The sequence below is a fragment of the Triturus cristatus genome, chromosome 6, assembly GCF_964204655.1.
Source record: "Triturus cristatus chromosome 6, aTriCri1.1, whole genome shotgun sequence".
Classification (NCBI taxonomy): Eukaryota; Metazoa; Chordata; class Amphibia; order Caudata; family Salamandridae; genus Triturus; species Triturus cristatus.
The window spans coordinates 30,778,083-30,803,188 of record NC_140589.1 but is presented as its reverse complement, the minus strand read 5'-3'; the positions used below and the strand labels follow the sequence as shown (position 1 = coordinate 30,803,188).

Sequence of the window (25,106 nt, the reverse complement as noted above, 5' to 3'; positions counted from 1 at the left end):
CAGAAATGTGTGAGTTTAGTAGGCTTCTCTAGTTGGCTGCCAAGCCCGGGGCTAAAAGCCCAGGTGCCCCTCTTGCAACACCAGGTAATTTTTAGGTCTCGCCTGACCCAGCGCATGGTCTGGCGAGACTTATTGAGAGGGCTCCAAAAAGTGCTACCAGGCCAGCCTAGAGCTACAGTGCATGTGCGCGGGCGCGAGATTTCTGCTGATGACAGCACATGCTGAGGTAGGTTAAAATGGGGATAGTGTCAGAATGGTTACTGTTTGTAGTTAATATGGTTGTTAGCCCCACTGGTAGTATTTTCTCCGAGTCTGCCTCTCTCCTGGGTGTTGGTACCATGTTTTGGTTTTGGCTTTTCCTCCTTTGTCTAAAAAAGGCTGCCCTGGGTGATTGTCCGGGCGGCTAGGACCCGCCTGTGTGCCTGAGTCGTCGGAACCCCCAGAGGATTCGGAGAATGTCACCGGTTGATTCCTTCTGAATCGACCCCAGGTATTTTGTCTATTCTGATTGCCAATGGTTGTGTAATAATCTTCTCTCAGATATGGATATGCTCTTTCTTTTGAATAATTTTTAATGTCTTTGGAGACTTTGTCTGCCTTCTTCTTGAGTTCAAATGTGTTAAAGTCTTCAATGGTTTTGTTGAGTAGTGAGTTCTTTCTCAAGCTCTTCTATTTCTTTCAGTTCGGCCTTTACGTGCTCTAGTGCGGTTTCTACTCCTAGTACCATCCAATGGCGCGAGCAGGTAGTGGAGATGTTACTAAATTCACCCAGGAGAGAGGCAGACTCGGAGAAAATACTACCAATGGGGCTAACAACCATATTAACTACAAACAGTAACCATTCTGACACTATCCCCATTTTTAACCTATCTCAGCATGTGCTGTCATCAGCAGAAATCTCGCTGCTAAGCAAGGGCCTATCCTTTGTCATTACTGAGCGAACCGAATTTTTCGCACTGAAAACAGAGATCTTTCAATTTTTTAGAAAGATAAGGTTGAAAATATTTTTTAGAGACAAGGAACCACTCACACAAGACTCCTGTACAGGACTTAGACCACCCTCTACTTTCTATCCCAGAAACGTTATGATGCCGCCAGAAATGCTGATCTTTGAGAAATTGATCATACAAGGCATCGACAGCATGAAAGCTAGCAAATCCTTTATACCATACAACATCACATACCCTGAACGCCAAGCGTTACTAGCACTTAAAAATGACGATTCTATAATATTGAAACCAGCTGACAAGGGAGGAGGCATTGTGGTACAAGATCGAATAAACTATGAGGCAGAAATACACAAGCAGATAAATGAAGAAAAACACTATAAGTAGCTAAGGACCAACCCTCTCACTGAAATTCGAAATGAGATCCTGAAGTTCACAACGGAAGCTAGAGATGAGGGTTATATTTCCAAGAAGGAATTTGAATTCCTTAATGCAGATAACCCTAGGACCCCAGTACCTTACACCATACCCAAAATACACAAAAGTACCACAAACCCTCCGGGGCGCCCCATATTATCAGGATGTGGCTCCATTCTGTGAAAGATACTATGTTTATGATTAATCTGGTAAATGGTATGCCCTTCAATCTAGGTACTGACCTTTTAGCCACCCTTGATATAAGCTCTCTTTACACCAATATACCGCAGGCTGACAGCATAGAAGTTATAGCCCACCTTCTGGAGACAAGACCAAGACCCACTCAGGTACCCACTAGCTTCATCATCACACTATTATGCATTGCCTTGCAAAGTAACTATTTCATTTCTGGCGGGCACTATTACCAACAGTGCTCCCGTACGAGCATGGGAGAAATTTTTGCTCCAAACTTAGCGAATATCTATATGGACTACGTCGAGCACAAGTTTGTCCTTGACATCAATAACAGGTACCGCCCCAACATCAAATGTTGGAAGCGGTACATTGACGACATCTTTGTCATTTGGACAGGCACAGACACAGACTTTAACAACTTTGTCAAACATTTAAACACTGTCCAGACACATCTTACATTTACGTCCACCATACATGAATCCAAGATAGCATTTTTGGATCTTAATATCAGTCATCAAAATGGGGCATTATACACCTCGCTCCACAGAAAAATTACAGAAAGGAATACATTGCTATCCTATCGCAGCCACCATCCACGGGCTCTCAGAGACGGCCTGCCATTTGGGCAGTTCCTCAGGTTACGCCGTAACTGCACACACAAAGCTGACTATATGAAGGAAGCAGAAATACTCAAAGCCAAGCTAATCACAAGAGGGTACCCTAACAGACTAGTTAGAAGGTCGCTAAAACATGCCTGGCATTGCCCAAGAGAAGAGTTACTGAAAACTAAAGAGAAACAAGGTTTGGATAAAATAGTTTGCGTCACCACCTTTGGCACTCACACCAACCAAGTTCGTAACCTTATCACAAAAAATTGGAATCTAATCCAAAACATAGACCAAACACTTGAGACACCACTGTTTGTATACAAAAGAGGAAAGAACATAAAAGACCATCTTGTGAGATCTGCAACAGACATAAAAGTGACCCCACCCAATACACTTATGAACGCATGGGGTCTGCCCAAAATAAAGGGACATCATAAATGTGGCAATTGTGTTTCATGTGATTTCACATTCAATACCACCACATTTGAGCATGGCAACCTCAAACACAATCTAGAAACCTTCTCTAATTGCAACACACGGAACGTAATCTACTGTATCTGGTGCTCTCGCAATCTTCCATACATTGGTCAGACACAACAACCAGTTAAAGCTAGGATCAGCCAGCATCGCAGTCGCATTCGCAGATCCGTACCCAATGCTCCCTTAGTATCACACTATAATTATTAGTAAATCTGTTTATTGGCATTTCTTATTGTTAAACAAGATACACAGTACATTTTAAGATCCGGATGATTTACAGTTGAAATAGCCGCAATAGCGTATCTCCGATCATGCATGCATCACTTAATGGGAGCGGGCTCATCATCTAATCTTTAATAAAGAATAACATTGCGGGCCTCACGACAAAAATACTAACACAACGTTCCCTTTGAAATCATGTCACTGAGGGGCCTCACCAAGATAAGCCTCTAATATCTCACCCACTCTCCCCCTACGTGTTCCCATAAACAGTTGACTAACCAGAAGGAAATGGGGCAAAACAACAGACACCCAGATAAAACAATAACAGCAGATTCCGGCCTTCGTTCCATCAACCCCTTCTTCTATCCCCTGCTCCGGTCCCCCCCACCCACCATCACCACGCCCTCTATACAGGCTGTGTGAGCAACACTATCTCCTTTCCCTTATGCCCCACCTAAGCAACCAGGCCCCTGATACCACACTTCATGCCCCGCTCTCAGCCTGATTGTCACCCCGCTCCACATCCGGGGCACCCCCATCTCGCCCCCCGCCGACCCCCCCGGTGTCCCCGTAAAGTCGCGTCATGGCCTGTAGGAGTGCCTCCCATTGACTCGCTATTGGTGTTTGCCTGAGGCCTAGTGTTTCCTCCCGCAAGAGGGCCGTGCCCTCCGCCTTTGCTCACATCAGCAACGTACCCCTCCATGCTCGCGCATGAGGCGGTTCCGCCGCCTTCCAGCGCTTGGTGAGCAGTCGCTTCGCCACCACCAGTCCCAGGTCAGTAAACCTGGAGGCAACCTTCATGGAGGGGGCTCTGTGAAAGAGGTGCAACAAGTAAACCGGCCATTCAAATGGGAGTTGACGGCCCGTACATGCATTGAGCGCTCCATGAATCGTCCGCCAGTACAAGTCCAGCGCAGGGCAGCTCCACAACATGTGAACCAGCCCAGCGTCCAGTTCCCCGCAGCGAGGACAGCCCGCATCCGCACGGTGGAAATACCGATTGACAGAGTCGGGTGTGAGATACGCTCTATGCAGAATAAAGTATTGTATTTGGCGGAATCGCATGTTTCTGGGGATCTTCGACGGACCCTGCAGCGCCCTGTCCCACTCCTTGTCTGTCATGGGCCGGGCTAAATCCGTTTCCCACTTACGGCACAGTGGGGCTAGACTAATCGCTGTGTGTGTACGCAGAGAGGCTGCGAGCCACAGGATCATGTGCCTCCCACGCCCCATGACATGGAGATATTGCATCATGAGGTGCTGCCCCGGTTCCACGCCGAGAGCGCCCCACCGGCTCGTCAGCGTCGCTATCAGTGAGCGGTGACGAAGAAAGTGGCCAGGCGGTAACCCCGACTCCTCCACCAGGGAGGCAAATGGTAGGAGAACACCGTCCCGGTAAAGGTCCCCCAATGTGTGAATGTCCGCCGCATGCCAGTCTGCAAGTTCAGCAGCACACAGCACCCTCCGTCCACTAGGAGAACCCTCTATCGGTATGGCTGGGGCGTATGGAGTACGGCTCCGGGTCAGGTAGAGAGCACGTCGATAGCACTGGTAGGCCACCCCGACGAGAAGAGGCACCGGCCTCAACCTTTTTGCGGCCAGATGGAACATCTCAGTGACACCAGCCAAGGAGATGGGGGTCGCCGCGGTCGCCGTGTCATCGCGTTCTCTGTCCGCCAACCACCGAGCCACCCACTGTAGTTGCGCCGCCAGATAGTAATGTGCAAAGCACGGCATCGCGAGTGCCCCCTGGCCAGATGGGAGGCATAGCTTGGGCAACGCAACTCTGTGGCGTGCATTACCCCTCACAAAGTCTCGAAGTGATCGCTCTAGGGCTGCAAATAAGGATGCCGGTATGTAAACGGGCAGATTACCAAAATAGTAGAGTAGCCTGGGTAGAATCACCATTTTGATTAAGGCGATTCGCCCCGTAACCGCGAGAGGAAGGGTGCCCCAGAACCGCATCTGAGCCCTGACCGCTGCTACCGCCTTGCCCAGATTACCCTCCACGAGATCCGCTGGTTGCCGGTATATTTGGATACCCAAATAACGAAAGGTGTCCGGCTGCCACTTGACCGGCACGCCCCCAAGACGGTACTGCGGATCCCGGGTCTCGGCTCGGAACGCATAGAGACACGACTTAGCGGCATTCACCCGGAGACCTGAAAGCTCGGCGAAGTCGGACAGGGCGCGCTCCAACTCCACCGGGATGCACGCCACCTCTCTGACAAAGACCAGAAGGTCGTCTGCATAGAGTGAAACCCGGTGGGTCGCATCGCCCAGGGGGATGCCGTCCGTCAGAACTCTACGGAGCGCAGCAGCCAAAGGCTTCAGAGATGTAAGGCCCAGTTCTCACCCTCACCAAGGGGTTCTTATAGAGGAGTGCCGCCATCTGGAGGAACCCAAGGCCCAGCCCATAATGTGACAGCGTCGCCACTAGGTACCCCCACTCAAGACAGTCGAAGGCCTTCTCTAGATCTAGGACTAGACAGCCCGCCCTAGGCCAGTGTTGTGCCCAGTCAGTAGCCACCTGAAAAAACCACCGCAGGTTAAGAGAGGTGCTGCGCTTCGGCACAAAACCGTTTTGATCTCTGTGTACCACCGCCGATACCGTTGGGGCCAGCCGTTCCGCCAATACCTTGGCCAGAATTTTGTAGTCCGTGTTAAGAAGGGCAAGAGGGCAGTAGGTCCCCAGGCTGGTAGGGTCCCGGCCAGGCTTAAGCAGGGAGACCAAAAAGGCCTCCCGCATGGAGGCAGGCAAAGTGGACTCCTCAAGGGCCGCAAGATAGAGAGTATGTAGCTTGGGCACTAGGGACTCCCGGTAGGCCTTGTAGTACTCCGCCGGAAGTCCATCCGGCCCCGGCGCCTTTCCAGAGGCCAAGAAGGCCACCGCATCTCCTATCTCCTCTACTGTGAGGGGCATTCCAGTGACTCTTGGTGCTCTTCGGGAACCGTGGGCAATTGGGCCTCCTCCAGAAACCAATCTAGATCATGTGTCTTCCTGCGCCCCGCCGACCTGTATAAAGCCGAATAGTGCGCTGTCAGTACTTGATGGATCTCCCACTGCGTGTACACCGTTACCCCGTCAGGCCCGTGAATAGAGTCTATCGGGGCATGTACCGCCTCCTGCCGAATCAACCAGGCTAGTAACCTCCCCGCCCTATCAGACGTGGCGTGCACCTGAACAGAATGAGCCACATAGTTGTGGCATCACAGCCGCTCAAGTAGTTCAGCATGACGCGCCCGGAGTCGCGCCAGTCGGATCTAGTCCCGACCTCCTCCCTCGCCGTGTCGTTCACACGGCAGAAGGTGAGACTCCAAGGCAGCGAGCGACAGTGCAAGCCACCTACGGATATTCCACCCTGCCCCTAGACAGTGTCCCCGTATGGTGGATTTGTGCGCGTCCCACTCCGTCAGTGCACTATCTGCCGTCCCCACGTTCAGGTCGAAAAACTGCTCAACCGCCGTGCCCAGGGTGGCACGGAACTCAGCATCCTCCAGAGCTGCCGACTGTAGTCGCCACGTTGGGACAGGGGGCTGCCCGGGGTCCCAACGCAGACGCAAACTAAGAGGGTTATGATCCGAATGGGTCCGGCCCAAGTAGCCTGGTCTATCAGGGGAGTCAAAGAGTGAGAGCCCACCACCCTGTCGAGTCGGACATGAAGGTCGTGCACCGCCGAGTAGTACGAATAGATGCGGTCGCCGGGGTGCAGGCCACACCACACATCACGTAATGCCCAGTGCGACAGCCAGTCAGTGAGGCTCCTCGCATTCAAAACCACCTGCGTGCTACGAAGGGGCGGGTAGGACCTATCTAGTTGCGTATCAAGGACAGTGTTAAAATCCCCATCAAGTAGCCAGGGAATACCCGCGTACGGTGCCAGCACCGCAGAGAGATGATCCAAGAACGATGACTGGTCGGCATTCGGGGCGTATAGGGAGCCAATTAGTACGTGCTGTCCCTGAAGCTTCCCCCGGACCAAGGTGTACCGGCCAGAGGGGTCCACCACTGTGTCCGTGCATGTGAACGGAGTGCCCGCCCTTACCCAAATCAGTGTGCCACGGGCGTGTACGGAATATGTGGTCCCGTAAAGTTGACCCCTCCAGCGAGTTCGCAGCCTGTCAAGTTCTGGCTGCGTCATATGGGTCTCCTGGAGGAGGGCGATGGCTGCCTTATGTCGCTGCAAATAGGCGAAGACAGAATAACGACGTGCCGGCGTGTGCATACCCGTATGTTCCATGTAATTACCACAGTGTTAGCCATATAATACAAGCAAGGACTATGTAGGGCACAGGACCAGGGTCGAGTCGGTTAAAGGGGAAGACCTCAGTTTTGGATGTCATGCCGGTATGCTGTAATAAAATAACAAGTAAAGGAACTTCGGTGTGCAGCTGGGCGCACCTAACAAAACCCAAGAACTTTGTAACTGTCAAGGCAAACCCCAGCACGGGCATTCGTCCAAACTACAAGCCTAATGTCTATGGAAAACTAAGCCAAACTAGGGCAGTAGGGTACCTGCGAGGGTGCCAGCTGTGACGTGCCGTAGCCTTCTCCCTCATTTCTACGTATGCTTGTCACCTGTGGAGACCCTGACGCTAACATGTGAAGCTAACCGTACCCCCCCAGCCCCGGTTGGCGGGTACAGGAAGGGCAACACCCCACAGGTCCGCCCCCTCCCCCCAGTCGTCCCTCCCAGCCCCCCGAGCAGGCCCGCGCGTCCCGGCCAGAAGCAGACAAGTCACCACCACTCCTGCCCCAGGAGGGCCGGGCAGCAACGGAAGTACAGTAAAGCCACCCCCGCTCCCAGTCAAATTCAGGATTCAGCAAGGACTGTCAATAGGGTACTTGCGTATGTTGTCCATGATGGTGAAGATCACCAGAAAGGCTTATTTGGATAAGATCATCTGCTGTCTGTGGGGTCACCGCCGGCAGAATAATGTCGTCTGACACGATTGTGGAGGGCGAGGATGAGCCACTCTGCACCAGCGTGACCTGTCTGCGGGGCTCTGAGTGGTCCCGGGCCCGCGGAGAGCCGAGGGTGGTAACCGCTTCAAATGCCTCCAGTCTTTCCCTGCGCATGTTCTCCGGGGTCGGGGCAATGATTACAGTCTGGGTGGGCCGCCTGACTCCACGACGGCAGCGACGACGGGCTCCACCAGCCACCTCCGTACCAATGCCCGAGGCCGTCGGCCTCACACCCGACCACAACCCTGACCCCTCAAGCCAGTCCCATGCGTCCTCTGGGGAATCAAAAGAGTGTGTCTTCTCCTGGGCCGTGACGCGCAGATGCGCCGGGAATAACAGTGAATATGGTATGGCAAGGGCACGGAGCTGCTGTTTCACTGCAAGGTAGTTGCTCCTGCGTTTTTGCACCCGAGCAGTGTAGTCAGGAAAGAACATGACCGGGCTACCGCCCACTGTGAGAGTCTCCATTTTGCGCATTTCACGGAGAACCACATCACGGTCCCTATAGTTGAGCAACTTAAAGAGAAATGGCCGTGGCCTGGCCCCCGGCTGAGGTCTCCGAGCCTGGATGCGGTGGGCTCTTTCAATGACGAACTGCTGCGACAGGAGAGCCTGAGGTACGAGCTCGCGAAGCCACCGTTCCATGAACTGTTCTGGGTGACCACCCTCCTTCCCTTCCGACAGGCCCACCACGCGGACATTGCTGCGACGTGAACGGCCCTCCGAATCGTCCGCCTTATCTTCCAGCTCATGAACCCGATCCAGAAGGTCCTGCAGCACTGCAGTGTGATTTTGGGTAATAGGCTGGAGCTCCTTGATTGTTTGGCCCTGTGCAGCGACTCTATCGGTCAGCTTACGATGATTCGCATGTAGGAGGGTAAAGTCCGAGGCGATCTTATCCATTCTGATCTCCAGAGAGGTTCTGGTGTGTTCCACCGCGGCCCGATCCGTTCCATTGCTGCTAGGACGGAGTCCAATTTAGCTGCTAGGGCCGCGGGCGTGGGCTCCGGCGGGCCTCCAGTGCACAGAGGTGGAGGGTCCGACTCGCCTCGGCGTGGGGGCCCCTGCTGTGGCTTAGCTTTCATACGCCCCATCACAAGCTGCTACGCCGTGGACATTCGCAAGCGGTCGCTAGCCGGGGGGGCGTGGCAGTAAGGGGGCCGCTGCACTAAGGACTGGGTTCCAGGCATGCAAGTCGCCAGGTACCCGTGGTCTCCAATATGCGACAAGACAGCTACTGCCCGCTCCAATCAGGCGTCGCAAGATCTATCGCACTACTGTTAGGTATAGCTCTGGCGCGAGTCTTGGTATCACACTCCCGGTCACCAGTGTGGAATGGCCCACCCCTCCTCATGTCCCATCCTTGGCTTCGCAGGGAATGGCCGGCCTACGCAGTCCTGCACCACAAGGACACGGAAGGGATCTCCGCCGGTGGCACCACAGGTCGTAATCGCTCCGGGAGGGGTGGCGAGGTCAGGCGGCAAGGACAACTCTGGGCGTTGTAGGTGTGAACGTGGTCTCCACTCAAAGCCCACAACGGGCGCCACGTGACAATCTCAGCCCCTGCGCAGGCGAAGGCTGCGCAGGTCGACCCCCGTGGACCCCCAACCCGCGCCGCACCGCACAGCCAATCACGTTCCACGCGGGCCTGCCCCAGCCTAAGGGCTTCGCTGGTCCGCCTCAGCGTGAGGTCAGTAATCCTCCCAGCCGCAGCCTGAGTCACCAGGTCCGGGGCCCGCCCGCTCTCCGCTCCTGGGCGTAGACTGCCGACTTGAGGAAGTCACAGGGCGTCCCCCGCCTCCCGCGGCGCCACCAGAGCAGGACCCAGTCGCCGCAGAGAGGCACGGCAGCGCCGCGCAGTCCATCCCCCACAGTGCAGCCTCAGAAACACCGCCCGGTAGAGGGCCGAACCCCAGGTCCACCGCTTGCCCTCGGATGACAGTCGACGTAGGGCTCCAGGTCCAGCCGGACTACACACCACAGTACAGTAGGGGGCTCCCTGGACCCGATCGGCCCTCGTGGCTCCCCCCACCGCCAGCAAGCGCTCCGCCATGCCCCTCATGGGCCTACCTGGGCCGGAAGGCCTCGACGATCAGCTGCAGATCCACAGCCGCAGTACAGGCCACCAGGGCCGGGGTCCACCCGCCGACGGGTCCCAGGCAGTAGTCTCCAGCTCAGGGAAGTCACAGAGCGCCCCTCTCAGCTCACAACATCTCCAAGGCTGTACACGGCAGCCCCAGGTAGTCAGGAGCACACCGCAGAACCACCACTCCCCCGGATACAGCAGGAACAGCCCACGCGGGCGGGCCGCGTGGCCGGGCGGCCGGCTCCAGGCTCCCACGGCGCAGCAGGCCGCAGTCCACAGGGTCGACACGGGGTGAGTTCAAAACCCCGAGGAACCCAAAAAAGGCGACGTGCCTCGATGTGTGCAGGACAGGCAGGCACCGGGGCCGGAGGGAGCCCCACATCAGCATGATGCTACAGGATAAACCGGGGATTAGGCACGGAGCGCTAGCAAAACGCGTCCACCATCTTCGGTGCCTGGCCACGCCCCCCTTAGTATCACACTATAATAAGAAAAACCACACGGCAGATGATGTCAAGTGCAAGTGATTGACATTGCAACCCTACCAGAAAGAGGAGGCGATATCACTAATATACTCCAACGCATCGAATGCCGTTGGATAGACAGAGTCAACTCCATAGAAGAAGGCCTTAATTCTCTTGAGGAATGGAGAGGCTATGTAATAACACTACAGTAACAAATACCCTTAAAATGAATCATTGCCATCAGTGTACACTTTCAGCCAGAGACCCCTTCCGCTTGCAAAGTAAATGTGCCACACAGTAGTATTGAATAATACTGTCAATACATCTATATAGTATGTCTAGCACAGCCAAAGTACAGTCCATTGTGCTCACGCTTTGTGGATATCTAACTAGCTTAATGTCTAACAGACTCTGTCTCAATAGAATGTATACTATATGCTGTAATTAACTTGGTTGAATGTAATAATTGCAGATGTAAATAACGGACTAGTGCCTTTTTTTTACACATTTATGTTGAATATGATGTTTCAAAAATTGTAAAACCAGCAACAGAACAGCACGCATAAATCACTGAGTAGAGCAATTATCATCAGATCCCATCCCAGACAGTATCTCTTCTGTTTCCATTGCTTAATGGAAACCGAGCACCAGATGGATCGGTGGCACGGTTTTCCATTGGGAAGCCTGCCGGTTTCCAGATCAGAAAGGCGGGAAAACTCGAGATAAAACAGAGCGTCCCGCAGGCGCTCGATGTCATTGCACCCAGAGCCTACTTGGGAGGCATCACTGCAGCTGACACACGCTGCTGCCTAAGAAATTGATTTAGCCAGACAAGAACAACAAGTAAGTCCTGAGCCCTGTTGTCTCAGTTACCCGCCCCCACCATTCCCATTCAGAACCCATCCCTAAAGCTTAACTCTTCATATGCCTTATTTCACAGTAACCTACAGTGCACCGTCACTGTAATCAGCAGAACGCTATGGCCGTAGCAAATTTATAGAAGAGCTTACCGGCTATCTAACATCCTGAAGTGCCGGCCTGACCTCACTTTGAGGTAAATATAATTTCTTCCACCACGACATGTTACAACTAGGGGTGGGCGGAATTTGCGAAATTCACTTTCGCAAATTATCGCGAAAATGTTAAAAATCTCCGCAAACACGCGGAAATATCGTGAAGATGCGGAAGTTTTTTTCCCGCCCGTTCGCGAGATTTTCTGCATGGTTGCGGCTCGCCAACTTACCCATGTGGTTGCTCGCGGGCGCGGCCATCTTGTTTTCAGTTGTCTCGCGGTGCATGATCGCGAGAAGAAAGACGTCACTGCGGGCGCAAACTGTCGCGAGACAGCGCAAATGGCTAAAAACAATACAACATCTCATGGAGAACGCGACCGGATCGGGAAAACTTGTCGGTGAACGCGGGGATTCAGGTAAGGCGATCGCGAGCGCGCGAGAATGTATTATTTTACAGCGCGAGCAAGAAACAAATTATCGCTAAGCTGCGGAATGCGTAAATTTTGACATTTTCGCGCTTTCCGCGGAACGCGAAAATGTCAAATTATCGCAATTTCCACGACCGGAACGAAATTTTAGCCCAGGCCTAGTTACAACCAGCTTTCCCTATGTTCTTTCTATAATGCAGTAACTGACATGCATTCTCTTGTCCTTTCACTGTAGAACCCGGCTGGGTCCTCACGTGAGTTTTTACTTTCACCTTTCACTTCACTGTCACAGAGGCAGCACTCTCTTCATCCAGGTAATTCCCTATAGATGCCTTCTCATTAGTTTTCCTGCATTTGTGCCGGTATATGGGCCTTATGCTTTCCTTATTTTGTTTTAGATGTCCCTACATCGTCATTCCTGAGGAGACCCCCATTGATATAAGGGTCGAAACGCCGTCGACAAGTAAAAAAGAACAGACCATTACCCAGCCCGTATCATTGTGTACTGAAGCTGTAAAAAATACTGTATATGAATGGTTGTTTTTCACAACTGATGGAAACCGTGTACATAATAATTCACTTTGTATATTCACTTATTGGTTCCATTTCTTCACTTGCGGACACAATGCACAAACAGTACTACTTTTGACTGTAAGAAGTGTACCTATTGTTTATTTATTTATTTTTTCATAAAATATGTTATACCGAGCAAACTGTGTAGAAGGTTTTTCTTGCCCTCTGACATTAGATGGTCCTTTTTATTGCGAATGTGCATAAGTATTTCAAATATTAGTTCTATTTATCCACAGGAACCTTACTAAAAAGAATTATCCCAAATGCAAACAATCATATAAAGATCACAAAAACACATTCATATATACAATATAACTTTAAAAGGGCAAATCGTCCATAAATCCAGAGACAGCTGGTTGACGGTGGAGAACGTATGATACTGTCAGTGGGACAATTGATCTATATCCCAGTATGTGTGTTCAATTCTTCCTCTTTGTTCAGACCATAGGGAAATATGGTATTCAGATCGATGATGTACTTCAATTTGAGAATTCTAAGATGTTTTTCCATATCCCTGCCTCGTATGTGTTTGTCAATTCTGCAAAAGTTAAGCAAGTTTTTGTCACTATTGTGTGAATTGTAGAAATGACGTGCAATGGGATATATGAAATCTTGATTTGTTATAGCCCTCTGATGTTCGAGCATGCGCTTCTTGAGTGGATGTTTCGTACTACCTATGTAGCACATCCCGCATGGACACCTCCAATTGGTATACCACATATTCAGTAGTACAGGTAATACATTTTCCTGATCGTTCGTTCCTTACCATCGTGGGTTTTGAAGGTTTTGCAATTACTTATGTGTTTGCATTCTTTACAACCATTACACTTGTAGAATCCCTCCTTCCTCTGTACCCATGTCCCAGTGGGTTGTGCCTGTTGGTAACTGTGGACTAACTTGACTTTGACTGACATTGGCGCCTTTATGTAAAGGTAGGTGATTTCCCCATAACTTTCCCACTGACGGTGCCCGCTTTAATGAGGCCCCAATGTTTTTTCATAAGTGCTCTAAGGCTAACTGATTTGGTGTTGTATGTGGTGATCATGCGTGGATTGTTTTCTGGGGTCTTTCCCATGATTCTGGTTCTCTGTTCACTGAAGAGGACCTCTGATTGTTTAACATAGCTCACTTTATCTGTGGCTGGTTTTAAAACCCGCTCAGAGTTGCCACATTGTTTGAACCTCTGAATCATTTTAGCACTTTCTGCCCTGAAATTTTTTCGCGTGCTACAGTTCCTGTGAGCACGCAGCAGCTCCCTATAGGGAATGCGGTTGATAAGGGATGATGGATAGTGGCTACGTGCATGCAGGACTGCATTCCCAGCAGTTTCCTTTCTAAAAAGTGTCGTGGTCAATTTGTTGTTCTATACACTGACTCTGATATCCAAAAAGTCACAAGACTTGTCACTGAGAGAGTGGGTAAAGCTCAAGTTCAGATCGTTGGCTGACAATACATCGATGAACTCGGTGGCCAGATCCAGGCCACCGTCCCAGATGATAAAGAGATCATCGATGTATCTCAGCCAGTCAGTGAACCACTTTGTTCAGTGGGCCTAACTGGGTACCTTTAGCTGGCCCATTCTGTATAGCAATCAGACAAGACTTGTAACTTTGTCCTGGTCCAGCACATGTTTTTTTGCAATATTTTTACTGAAATCTTTAAAACTGGATCTCTCTGGATCTACTAATTTGATTTATGTCATGGTGGCCTGTTTTATTTGATAAGAAGAACTCAAATGTTCTAATCTGGGGTGGAATCATTTTTGTGTGATGTGTTCACTTTATTCGTGTTTGAAGTGTTGCTCAAATACTTTACACATTGCCTCTCAGTTAAGCCTGACTGTTCTGTGCCAACTTACAAGAGGGTTGAGCACAGGTTAATATCGGGATGGCTTGTACCTCACCCTGCCGAGGCTTGTGATTGCTGCTTGACCACGGTTTGTTACACCCTCTGTCAACCAACAACCCAGTTGCTCACATATCACAATGATAGCATAAGATAGACTATTTAGAAACCTATGACATTCATCGCAGATCTGTTATTTCATCCAGTTTTGAAGTTTGTAATCTGGGTTTAACGCTATTCGTAAAACTCATCCTAATTAGTTCAAAGATGAAAGTCTTTGTGCTATTTCTGAAGCCAATCACTGCTTGATTTGTAATTTATATGTCATGAAGTTTTGATAAGCAAGATCAATCAGAAACACATTCATTGATTATTTAGTTATTCCTTAGTTTAGAAATTATTCCCTCCATAATTCTATAATTTTCTCTATTTTAATCACCAGCTTTAAGGCATTTTCTTTTAGTTTTAGGTTCTTAAACACACACAGGACAGGTTCCATTTTAGCTCCAGTCTTCATTTTACTTGGTCTGTCCAGCTTTTTTACCTTTTCCCCAGATACTGCATGGTATTATGACATAAAGACTTTAAGGCCTGACTCCATTTTAAGGAGCCAAGGCTCCATTCTCTATTCCTGCATACTCATCAACATGTCTGCCTTTGACACAGATGGCGTCTGCCGTTAACTTTCTAGTGAACCTGTGACAGTGTCAATTCATTCAGACATATACATCAACTAGACCCCTGATGCAACATCAGTCTGGAACAAGTGCCTTGTTATCTCTATTTCAAGGTCAAATAAGAACAATAGCCCAAATAATGTAGTCTGAATTGTCACATTTTTACCTTATTTGTTTAAAGGAATGTATTTTACAGAATCATCTTGATGCTCATGGGCTATAACAGACATTCCTAACGTACAGTTGGAAATTCCATCCTAGATAATATAAAGGGGTCGATTATGAGGCTATTCGGAAGGGCTCCGAATACGATTCAGGACCCTTGTTTTCCTACCGAATCGTACACAGTTCGAGTCTTTCAGAGCAGAACCCTACAGTTCCATGGACACGGTTTCCGAGTGAGTGATTACGATAACAGATTCGGACAACCATTCCAATTTGGTTTACCTGAAATGAAACAGCTGATGGAATCTGTCTTTCGGGGCCCATGGCAGGCCCCCCTTCGCCTTCTGAATCAGGCCCGTGGGGGTACCATGGGACCCACCTTTCAAACCATGCACAGTGTGGCAGGCACCAAGAGTTGCCTGCCACAGGGTGCATTATTTTCCCCAGCCAGCCATGAGATCTTGTGTTCTTGTTCCGAACACAGGCTCTCATAGAAGTCAATGGGAGTCCGACCAAATCGTATCAGGAAGCATCTGGACTCATCTAAATCACTCAGATTGACTCCCCCGATACGAGTAGTTTGGAAAGAATTCCAAAACCGATTCGGTCAGAATGCTTTCCGGACGAGATTGTAATCGGCCCCATATTATAAAAGGACTGCCACTCAACCACTTGTCAGGAGATAAACTTCACCTAGGTGGCTTTTTAGGTAGCAGCGCCAATGTAAGGGCATGCCATGCAAAAAGTCCAGATGATCCTTATTGGTTTACGGGGCTTTCTTTAATAATCGCAAGTGTTCCACTTGTGGTAGTATGGCCGAGCAGCTTAGGTTTATCATGGAGGAGTGTTAGGCATTTGTTGTACACAGTCAGTCAAGAAATACAAGACGTAATTATAAAAATAACATTGATTTTTATAGGAATTTGGACATCACGATCTTTAGAATTCTTTAAGTACTTTTGGGGTCATCAGTTTTTCAAGAAAGCACTAAAAATGCTCAAAAAAAGTTTTTGGAGGTATGAGTCTCGAACATGGTAATGTTATGCTATGGGAGGAAACACCGCAAACAAACGTACATTGCAAACAGATATTGCAGCCAGAGTTCCGATGTGCCCTTTTGGATTCATGATGCTAGGGGGCCAGGGTCCAAGAAACCATCAGCAGTTTCAGGCTACTTGCCCTGGGGTGTTTGGGTGCAGAGGTGCAGGTCAGGATGGTAGCCTTAAAGCTACACTAAAAAAGTCAACGAGACCTGAAACAAATGCTGCAAGGAGGGACTTGAGGGCAAGTCTGGGTGAACCCAAAGGGGCCTCAGGTCATGAAGACCCCTAGACCAAGGAGGCACAGTCAGAAGTCAAGGCCCTGGGCTGTGGACCTTGGGTGCAAAAGGTCTTGACTGGCTGGCCACTAGAGTTCAAGGCTCTCATGGTTTGTTGGTCGGTTCTGCAGAGGGAAAGAAAACATAACAGCAGGGCCACTCTGGTTGTGGAGCTCATCTGTCCTGAAGCCCCTCAAATTGTGGGAAAGCTTCCAAGGTGGTGGTGTTAGACTGGATGGAAAATAAGCCTTGGCTGATGCAAGTACCCTGGTACTCAGGATATTGGTCTAGGGGGGCTCCTGATGGATCTGGCGTCTCAAAACATGGTAGAGGGAGATGGGGCTGACCTTCTAAACCATAAAGACTTCCTCCTTGAAGTGATGCTCCTTTGGTGGGCCAGGTGGCCAGCAGCAAGGTGAACCGGACAGATGCAGCCGGTGCCTGCAGATGCAGGGGAAGTGCTGGGCCATCCTCCAAGTGTTTGGGACGATGCATAGCTGCAGGATGATTCGGTCTTTGAAATGGTCAAGGAACAAGCAGCCCTTAAATACTCAATTTAGGGGCGTTTAGAGGACTATATGGTAGTAACTAATGGACTATACGCCCTGTATGACCACTTCGTGTAGGGAACTGGGATAATACTGACAAGCCTGGGTGGAGTTTTTCGAGTTCCGCTGCACGGAACTCTGAGAATTGCAAAAAATATTCAGCCGTACTGCGCAGAGCTCCGCAAGCGGGGGAGTGTGTTAAATAAATGCAGTTCCCTGTGTTTTTCAGTGCTAGATGCTTGCCCACACTGTGAAATCATCGTGAATGGCACAATGCACAGCTCAAGTGGGCACTGCTTCCTTTCTGCCGCTCGAGTAGAGTTTTACTCACGCAGCAGCTTTCTCAACACGAACAGACAGTTTTTCAACATGAGCGGTCACAAGCATACGCAACCACTCCCAATGAGAAATCTGACCGCCCGCATTGAGAAATCTCTCTAGGAGGTTGATTTTCCATGCTTGCACTCACCGACTTGATGTTGACGATCGCGAACAAGGAACAATCCCGCTGGGAGGTGGATTTTCCTTGTTCGCCAACTTGATGTTGACAAACGCGAGCCAGGAGAAAAACTCTGCTCCGCTAAGTGTTTTTCGGAACTCCGTGAACGCCCCGTAAACTGAAGTGTGGAAAACTCTGCAAACTCTGCGAGCGGAGCGGAGTTCACCACCAAGATGTAATCCTGACCCAGAAGTCCCTATTTCACCAAAAATCAAGATGGTGGAAACTCCCTTGGCTGTTCACTTCAGATAGACTTTTTAGGCGTGACTAGCCTGTGAGTGAAATACACCTCCTGAATATTTAATGTCCCACCTGCTCTGGTACCAAATGGGCCCCAGGGCAGGGAGTGGCATTCCTCAGGTCTGGGGTAAAGCCGGGCTCACATATAAAAGGCAATAGAGGCTTTGAATCATTAGCCATCTTGCTGGAGGAGGTGGGAACACCTTCTGCCAAGCAAACATTGTTCCTGACCACTGAGAGGGCAGGCTCTCCCTTGCAGCGGTTAAAAACGTGTCTGTTGTGGCAGGCTGGAAGGTACCAGTCAGCCAACATACTAAGGGGGTCATTACAATGACAGACAGACTTCAGCCCTTTCGCCATCGTATCGTATCTGGGATCGCCCGCCTTAAAGGTGGCGGTCCCACAGGGCAAATTACGATACGACCACCACTGTGGCGGTCGCATTGCCCCATGTTTTGTATTCTGGCGGGTGCTGCACCAGCCGCAAGACAAAACTGACACCCCACACATATCCCTGCACTACGTGGCAAGCACCATGCGGCGCCTACCACATGGTTTAGGGATATGAAGGTGTGGCACCATAGGTGCCCCCATTGCCTATGCCGTATAATGATAGGACAGCCGTGGGGAAACGGAGTGTCCGTAATCCAAGTCAGAAGGTGGAACTATGAATAATGTTCCCGTAATGACTACTTTTAATGAAACGAACGAGTGAAGCATCCGATCCAGCCGCGCGGCTGGATCGGATTGGATTACGGACACTCCGTTTCCCCACGGCTGTCCTATCATTATACGGACCATTCAATTGGTCCCTTTGTTCGACAAGCATTGCCCTTGTTCACTGATACAGCGGAGACATTAGATGCCCCAAACTTCGTCAGACATGCTATCAACTACTCATCTTCAATTCAAAATTTGAATACGATTAGTCCCCAGATATTGTCCTGAAGAGACCCCTTACCCAGAGTGGGTTGAAACGTCGTCGACACCAACAAAGGGAGAGCAAAAAAGACTCGTTACACTCTTATATGCCTCTCATTGTTTTTTAAAGACCTCTTAAACACTAAGTTCACTTTGTAGGCTACGATTATTTTCACTGGGTTCTATCCTCACTTCTTTCACTATCTTTCTTTTGTGCCTGAAAAACTAAAAATGTTAATAATACAATTGTGAATTGTGCAATAAATTGCTTTTGCTTCGGTTGAAGTAAATAAGTTCTCCAGACTAACTAAGTACGTTTCCTTGGCTTTTTGAGTAAATCGGCTGGGAGTATAACTTTTACTCCATATTTGCAAATGGATTATTGTGAATAAGTTCCTTGTGGACATTGTTCTTACTTAACAGTAATACCCAGTTCACAGGGACATATGGGTCGCTCTTGTTTGTTATAAATATTACATATAGTACATGCAGTGTACTTTGGAATTGCACACAGGGAGGGGGCAATGTCGTATTTTCAGAATGGTTTGCACAATTTGACGCATTCTGTAATGGCAGTCCGCATGCAGTTTGTGTGTGTGTCCCTTAAAGTGGCATAATAACTGCTAAAGATCTTAGGGCCCCTTCTTTAGTACCCATGCCCTGCATACCAGTGATACCACTTACCAGGGACTTATAGGTAGGACTGGGCATAAAATATCACTCTGCTTGCAGAGTTTGCAGAGTGTCTCCCACTCCTGGCTCCACGTAGAACTTGAAGTTCTGAAAAACTCTGCAGAGCGGGCAGAGTGGAGTTTCTTCTCTTCCGCGGCTCGCCAATGTTGAGTTGGTGAGCACGAGTGAGGGAAATCTTACTCCAGACCACCTCCTGGTGACATTTCTCTATGTGGATAGTCACAGCGTTTGCTATCACTCACATTGAGGAACCTTCCGCTTGCATTGAGGAAGCTGTTGCTCAAGTAGAATTTCTACTTGAGTGGAAGAAAGAAGCACCACCCTTTTGTGATGCCATGGTGCCATTTGTGCTGATTTTACAGTGCTGGATAAACACCCGGCCCAAAAAATCTGTACGTGTCGCACTCCACCGCTTGCAGAAACCTGTGTAGCGCAGTGGAGTTCTTTGGTCACTTCGCATGAACTCCACCCAGGCCTACTTACAGGGGTGCTAAAGTCCTTGCCAATTGGATTATAGTTTACCTTTGTCTTGTTATAGGGAAAGACCTCTGGCACTGGGGCCATCTTAGCAGGGACCCAGTGCACTACCAGTCAAAAGGGGAAAAAAGTGGGCGTGACCATGTCAAAAAAAGGAACTTTCATAGACCAGATCTCTGACCCAGTTTAAAGATCCAGATGTGCACAGCACCAGACTCCAGCTTGACTGAAGAAGCCTCGAGCAAGACACTCCGAGGCTCTGCGGAGTATTCCATTCTGTTATGTTTCATACAGGTACCCTGTTATAGGCTCAGGCAGTGAATACACCTTTCACCTATATTTCCCCTGCCATTACACTATACAATGCTGACACACTGACACGAGACGCTGAGGTTCCTGCACGCAGACACTCCAGCTTGCAGTGGTCCGACATCCCTCACGGGGTGTCCATCTCTAGACCAAGATGGGGTCCCACAGTCTTTCAATTCAGGTAATGGGGTTGGCTTTATCCTAGGGGGATTCTTAACTCTAAACCTACATTCATGCTAGGTACACTTAGGTACATCTAATTTGAGTTGCATCGTAGGACTACGCATTATTACTGTCCTGTATCTTTATACTTGCCTGTATTCATTGTTTCGGCACTGTGGTAGGAATCTACCATCCTTTTACTCTATGGGTGCTTACAATCCTTTATATCTGTTTCTGTCCTATGGTTCTTTCAGCACACCTATTTTACATTAGAATGACGCTAGTTCAATAAATACGTATGGAAAACGTCCCCACCATTTATTCTGTGTCTTTCTCTGAGACGAAATGAACACGAGTAACCAAGCAAAAAATACTGTACTGTTTCCACGATCCCTGATGGGACAGAGTTGTCATGTTCGATACTTAACAAGAACTATTATATCCTTGGTAAGAGGGGTTTATAGTGGCACTGTGAACTAGCTGGTATACAGGCTAACATACTCAGTGGGGGTGTCTGGAACCAGTCTGGACTCCAATCCCGCAGTGTATGATGTCTAAACGCACAGATCCTGTATATGTTTATAGGAACAACACGACAATTCTCCCTTCAATAACTGGTGCCAGCCTTGTACTCACACAGAATTAATCTCCTAGCTGTTATACTCAAAATACCTTACAAGCTACTTCAAACAGACAATAAATCCTACTGTCCAGGTATGTGCACCACCTCTGAAACACAGGCTCATTATTTATTTATCTGCTAGAACTAGTATTGTGCTTAGAGATAGCACAATCAGGGTGTTAAGGGCTGTAAATTGTGATGTTACCATTTTCCATTTTCACTGTTATTTTAATTCTTATATTCTGTGATGTTGCCAACGTTGTGTGCGCTAGATCCTAGCATTTTATATAACTATCTTAAAATAAATATGTTGAACTGCAGATTCTCTCTCTAGTGGTTTTGAAAGTGTAAATCATTAACAAACTATTGTTTTGATTACCCTGTTAGAAACTAAAAAGCATTGATACCACTTCAACTATATTTTGGAGGGGGTTGCGCCGGACTACAAAAACATTTCTTTCACATTCAAGCATTGGTGCATTGAACTGAGTTCACTTGTGTCACCTGGGAGTGTGAAAACAAACTTTATAGAGCTGAGCCAAAGACTGACTATAAGCAAAGCTGTGATCTGTGCACCTCACCACCTTCTCACCCAGAAGGAAAATACAGTAAGATCTGCATATCAGACATGAAGACCTTTTGAGCCTTTGTAGGCGGGAGCATGAACGATCTAGATGGAGAAATATTTTAAAAGGAAGCAATGGATAACCTTCCCAGGGCCTGGGGATATTGTTGGGTTTCGCCAAAGGTATATAGACAGCTATATTATAAATAAAGCACAACACATTGGAAAGCCCACAATACTATTCAGCATTTAATGTAAAAACAGCATGCAGCACAGCAAATATTCAATAGACAAATGTAATTTCAATAGAACTCACAGTAGATGATGATCAGATGGAGATTAATGTTGAAATACATAAAATATAGAATAATTTAATAATGTTTTCTCTCAATAAATGTCTATGAAAGATAATTATATAAAAAAATATTTCAGCAAAATCATATCTAATGAGCAGGTGACAGGAACTTAGAAACGTATACTGGACAAAGTGCGAGACAACCCTAAGGAGAAGTTGTCAATCACAAGTACAATACTGAGCTCATTCCTCTCCCAAAACCCACTTCCAGGTGCCCACCCTGGGAACACGGTTGTGCTTTGCAAAGGTACAACTCTAAATACAAGTTTGCAAGCATAATCAAGCGAAGAACTGGAATGCTCTCCCTCTTTCCCTCCGTTCGGAATCTTCCGAAATTCTTTTCCGAAACAAATTGTAAACATGGCTGTTCGAGGTATAGATCTTCTCTGTCCCCTTTCCATTTTGAGTTCTGCCCAGCGCGGGGACACACTTTTTTATTGTAACCATGCGCCTTATGAGAGTTATTGTTATGATGATTATTATTATTATTATTATTATTAATATTATTAATAAGGCTAAAGGACACTTCATACCTATATTTAATTATAAAACACATGGTTAGACCATGTGACGTGGCAATAGATCAGAAATAACGCTGCAGTACATTGGAATATAGGATCATGTTTTCACATTCATACCTGTAGGATGTGAAATGGTCAAGTATTCTGTTTTAAGATTAGGATCAAGATGTTCTGTTATTTCATGGGAATAGATGAAACCCTGGGCTCTCATGGGTCCATCTACACACTGTGCAGATATAATTGCCAAAGTTAGGTGTGTTCACCTCTAAATTTGTCTGAAACTGCAGCACAATACTCTGGCTTATCTCATCTGCATGCACGTGTGGGACCTGGGTTCATGACTGACCATCATAAAATGAGTGAGAGCCCTATCAAAGCAATGGCGATGAGGAACTCTTGGAACAACCCAACTGGAGAAGATACATTCTCTGTGATCAGGGACTCTGACATATACCTCTGCCTCTCTCTTTCAGTGGGACCTCGTGTGCGAGCAGAAGTGGCTCAATAAGGCCTCATCCACCTTCTTCTTCATCGGGGTCATGGTGGGGGCCATTTTGAATGGTTACTTGTCTGATAGGTACAGTATATATTTATTGTTTCTATACTTCATATGTGTTAGTTCCTCCTTGTGATTCAAGTCTTGCAACCCTGGATATACTGTACTTTTTGTGTAATAAGCATTGTGCATCATGGTATCTGCTAAGCAGAGCATTTGTGTTGTCTCTCACAAGTCACCGAATCTCTGTTGATTAAATCTGAGTGAAACAGTTTAGGAGTTGCTGCTGTAGTGGCCAATGTAGCCTGAGCTGCTGCCTGTCCAGTAATCCTAAACAAATGGACAGGTTCATGCATGGTGGCTGTTGTGTTGTAGCGAGGGGCAAGGTGAGTGGTGACCTCTGCACTTGTGAGGCTTTTAGCTAGAGGATCCCCAGGGCCCCGAAATAAGTTACTGCAGACACAGGAGTGACATCATGGACCACAAGGTCCCAGCCTTGCCTCCTTTTATTAGTTCTCATGCTCGCGTTACCCAACTCCCAACATAACATTTCTTGTTAACCCCAATGAAACAAAACATTGAACGCAAACATACAACATAATACACCGACAACACACACAAACCAAAGCAGCAGGATGGTTCTTCATGCTTACAGGATGCTTTGGATTCTCCTAGACTGTGATATACTTCACGGCTGACAGAATGCCAACCTACCAGGATCGGTACATCAAAAAATCCTGAAACCTTTTGGGAACAACTGGCTCCGTTCTGAGATGGGATGCTCCATTATGATGAACCGCAGGACGGACCTCAAATTCAAATTCAAATTTATTTTATTTGATTTAGTTCTCTGCTGAGAACAACAAATAATTTGATAAGACATTAAAATTACATTCATAATTAGCAAAATTCTAAACACTTATCTTAATACAAGTTTTAAAAAGTTTTTAAAAATGTAAACAGGTTATAACATACAAATTCATTAGGGGGTGATTTGAGAATGGAATCAAACTCTGTACACTCGTAGAGTTACACTTTGTTGGAATTGGTTTTAAAAATCGCTTTCTGGCGACAACTACTGTGGAATTGGGACAAACAAACAACATATACATCAGATCTTGAACTCCTCCTTTGCAAAGGTCACATAAGCTACTAGGATTATTATCATTTGTCCATTTACAGATTAAAGATTTAAGAGGGAGAATCCCAAACCGAAGTAAGATCATACAACGCCGGGCACCGTGTCTTAAAGTAAAAGTAAGGTATTGTTGCCTTTGTTTGAATTCAATTGAATCAGCATAGACCTTGTAACATTGCAATTTTGTACAGGACGGTCCTCCATCACTTCTCAATATCGCGGAGGGGTACCTCCCGAGGCACCCTCTCTTCGGTTGATCTCAGGCTCATTCTCATTAGGTGACCTGTGGTCTGAACTCTGAACATTAACCTCAGATAGCCGCCCACTGGTGGAAGGGTGGTTGATCTCATCATTGTTATTCTCCACAGCACAGGAAAACTCCCCGTCATTCTTCCAGGTATAGGCTCCTTGTATGTGCCATTTACTACATTCCTAATGATAGTATTGTCATCTCTTCAAGCTGCTATCCTCATCACTTATGTAACACTGCCCCTCCATGGACCAACCTCAAAGGTAAGGTGGAATTTGCTTCCCGGATCTCGATCCTTGACAAGCACAAGATCCCCCACCTGCAGGAGTTTCATCCAGGCACTCCTCCACATACATGTTTTGTCATTGTGTACCTTACACTGGCACAAAACCTTTGTAACTTCGTTACTAGATGCTGATGACTCCGAATGGTGAGGAGTTGTGTCATCCACAGGCCTATTGATGCAGAGAGCACTGGGACTCACTTTTGTCATGGCTTGCAGTGTGAGTCAGCATACTCGTAGAAATGATTACAGGGCTCATTCTATGATCAGGTTCTCAGCTAGCACTATCCGTATTACCTTCTTGAGAGTTCTCACTTCTCTATTAGCTTGGGGCCATCAAGGAGTGATACGCCGATGAGTGATACCCCTGGCATTCAGGTAATACGCAAATTCCCGGCTTGAGAATGGGGGCGCGTTGTCCGTATGGAATCTTTCAATAACCCATGGGTTGTCAAAACCTTCTCAAAATGGACCACTGTTGGACTTGGTGTCATAATTTCCACCTCAAGATACTTAGGAAAGTGTTTGATAACTACCAACATTTTTCTACCATCTGTCAGACTCACAAAATCAGCACTGACTTGGTGCCACGGCCTTGGAGGAATGCCTTCCATGATGACAAG

At 48.0% G+C, this 25,106-nt stretch overlaps 1 protein-coding gene across 1 annotated transcript in view; it reads left to right on the top strand.

The window, feature by feature from the left end:
* The window catches only part of LOC146813686 (solute carrier family 22 member 7-like), a 401,617-nt gene that overhangs the window by 133,508 nt on the left and 243,003 nt on the right, over positions 1–25,106 (top strand). The window contains exon 2 of the mRNA XM_085610179.1: positions 22,790–22,893. Within this exon, the coding sequence (XP_085466305.1) occupies positions 22,790–22,893 (104 nt within the window). The remainder of the gene's footprint in view (positions 1–22,789; positions 22,894–25,106) is intronic.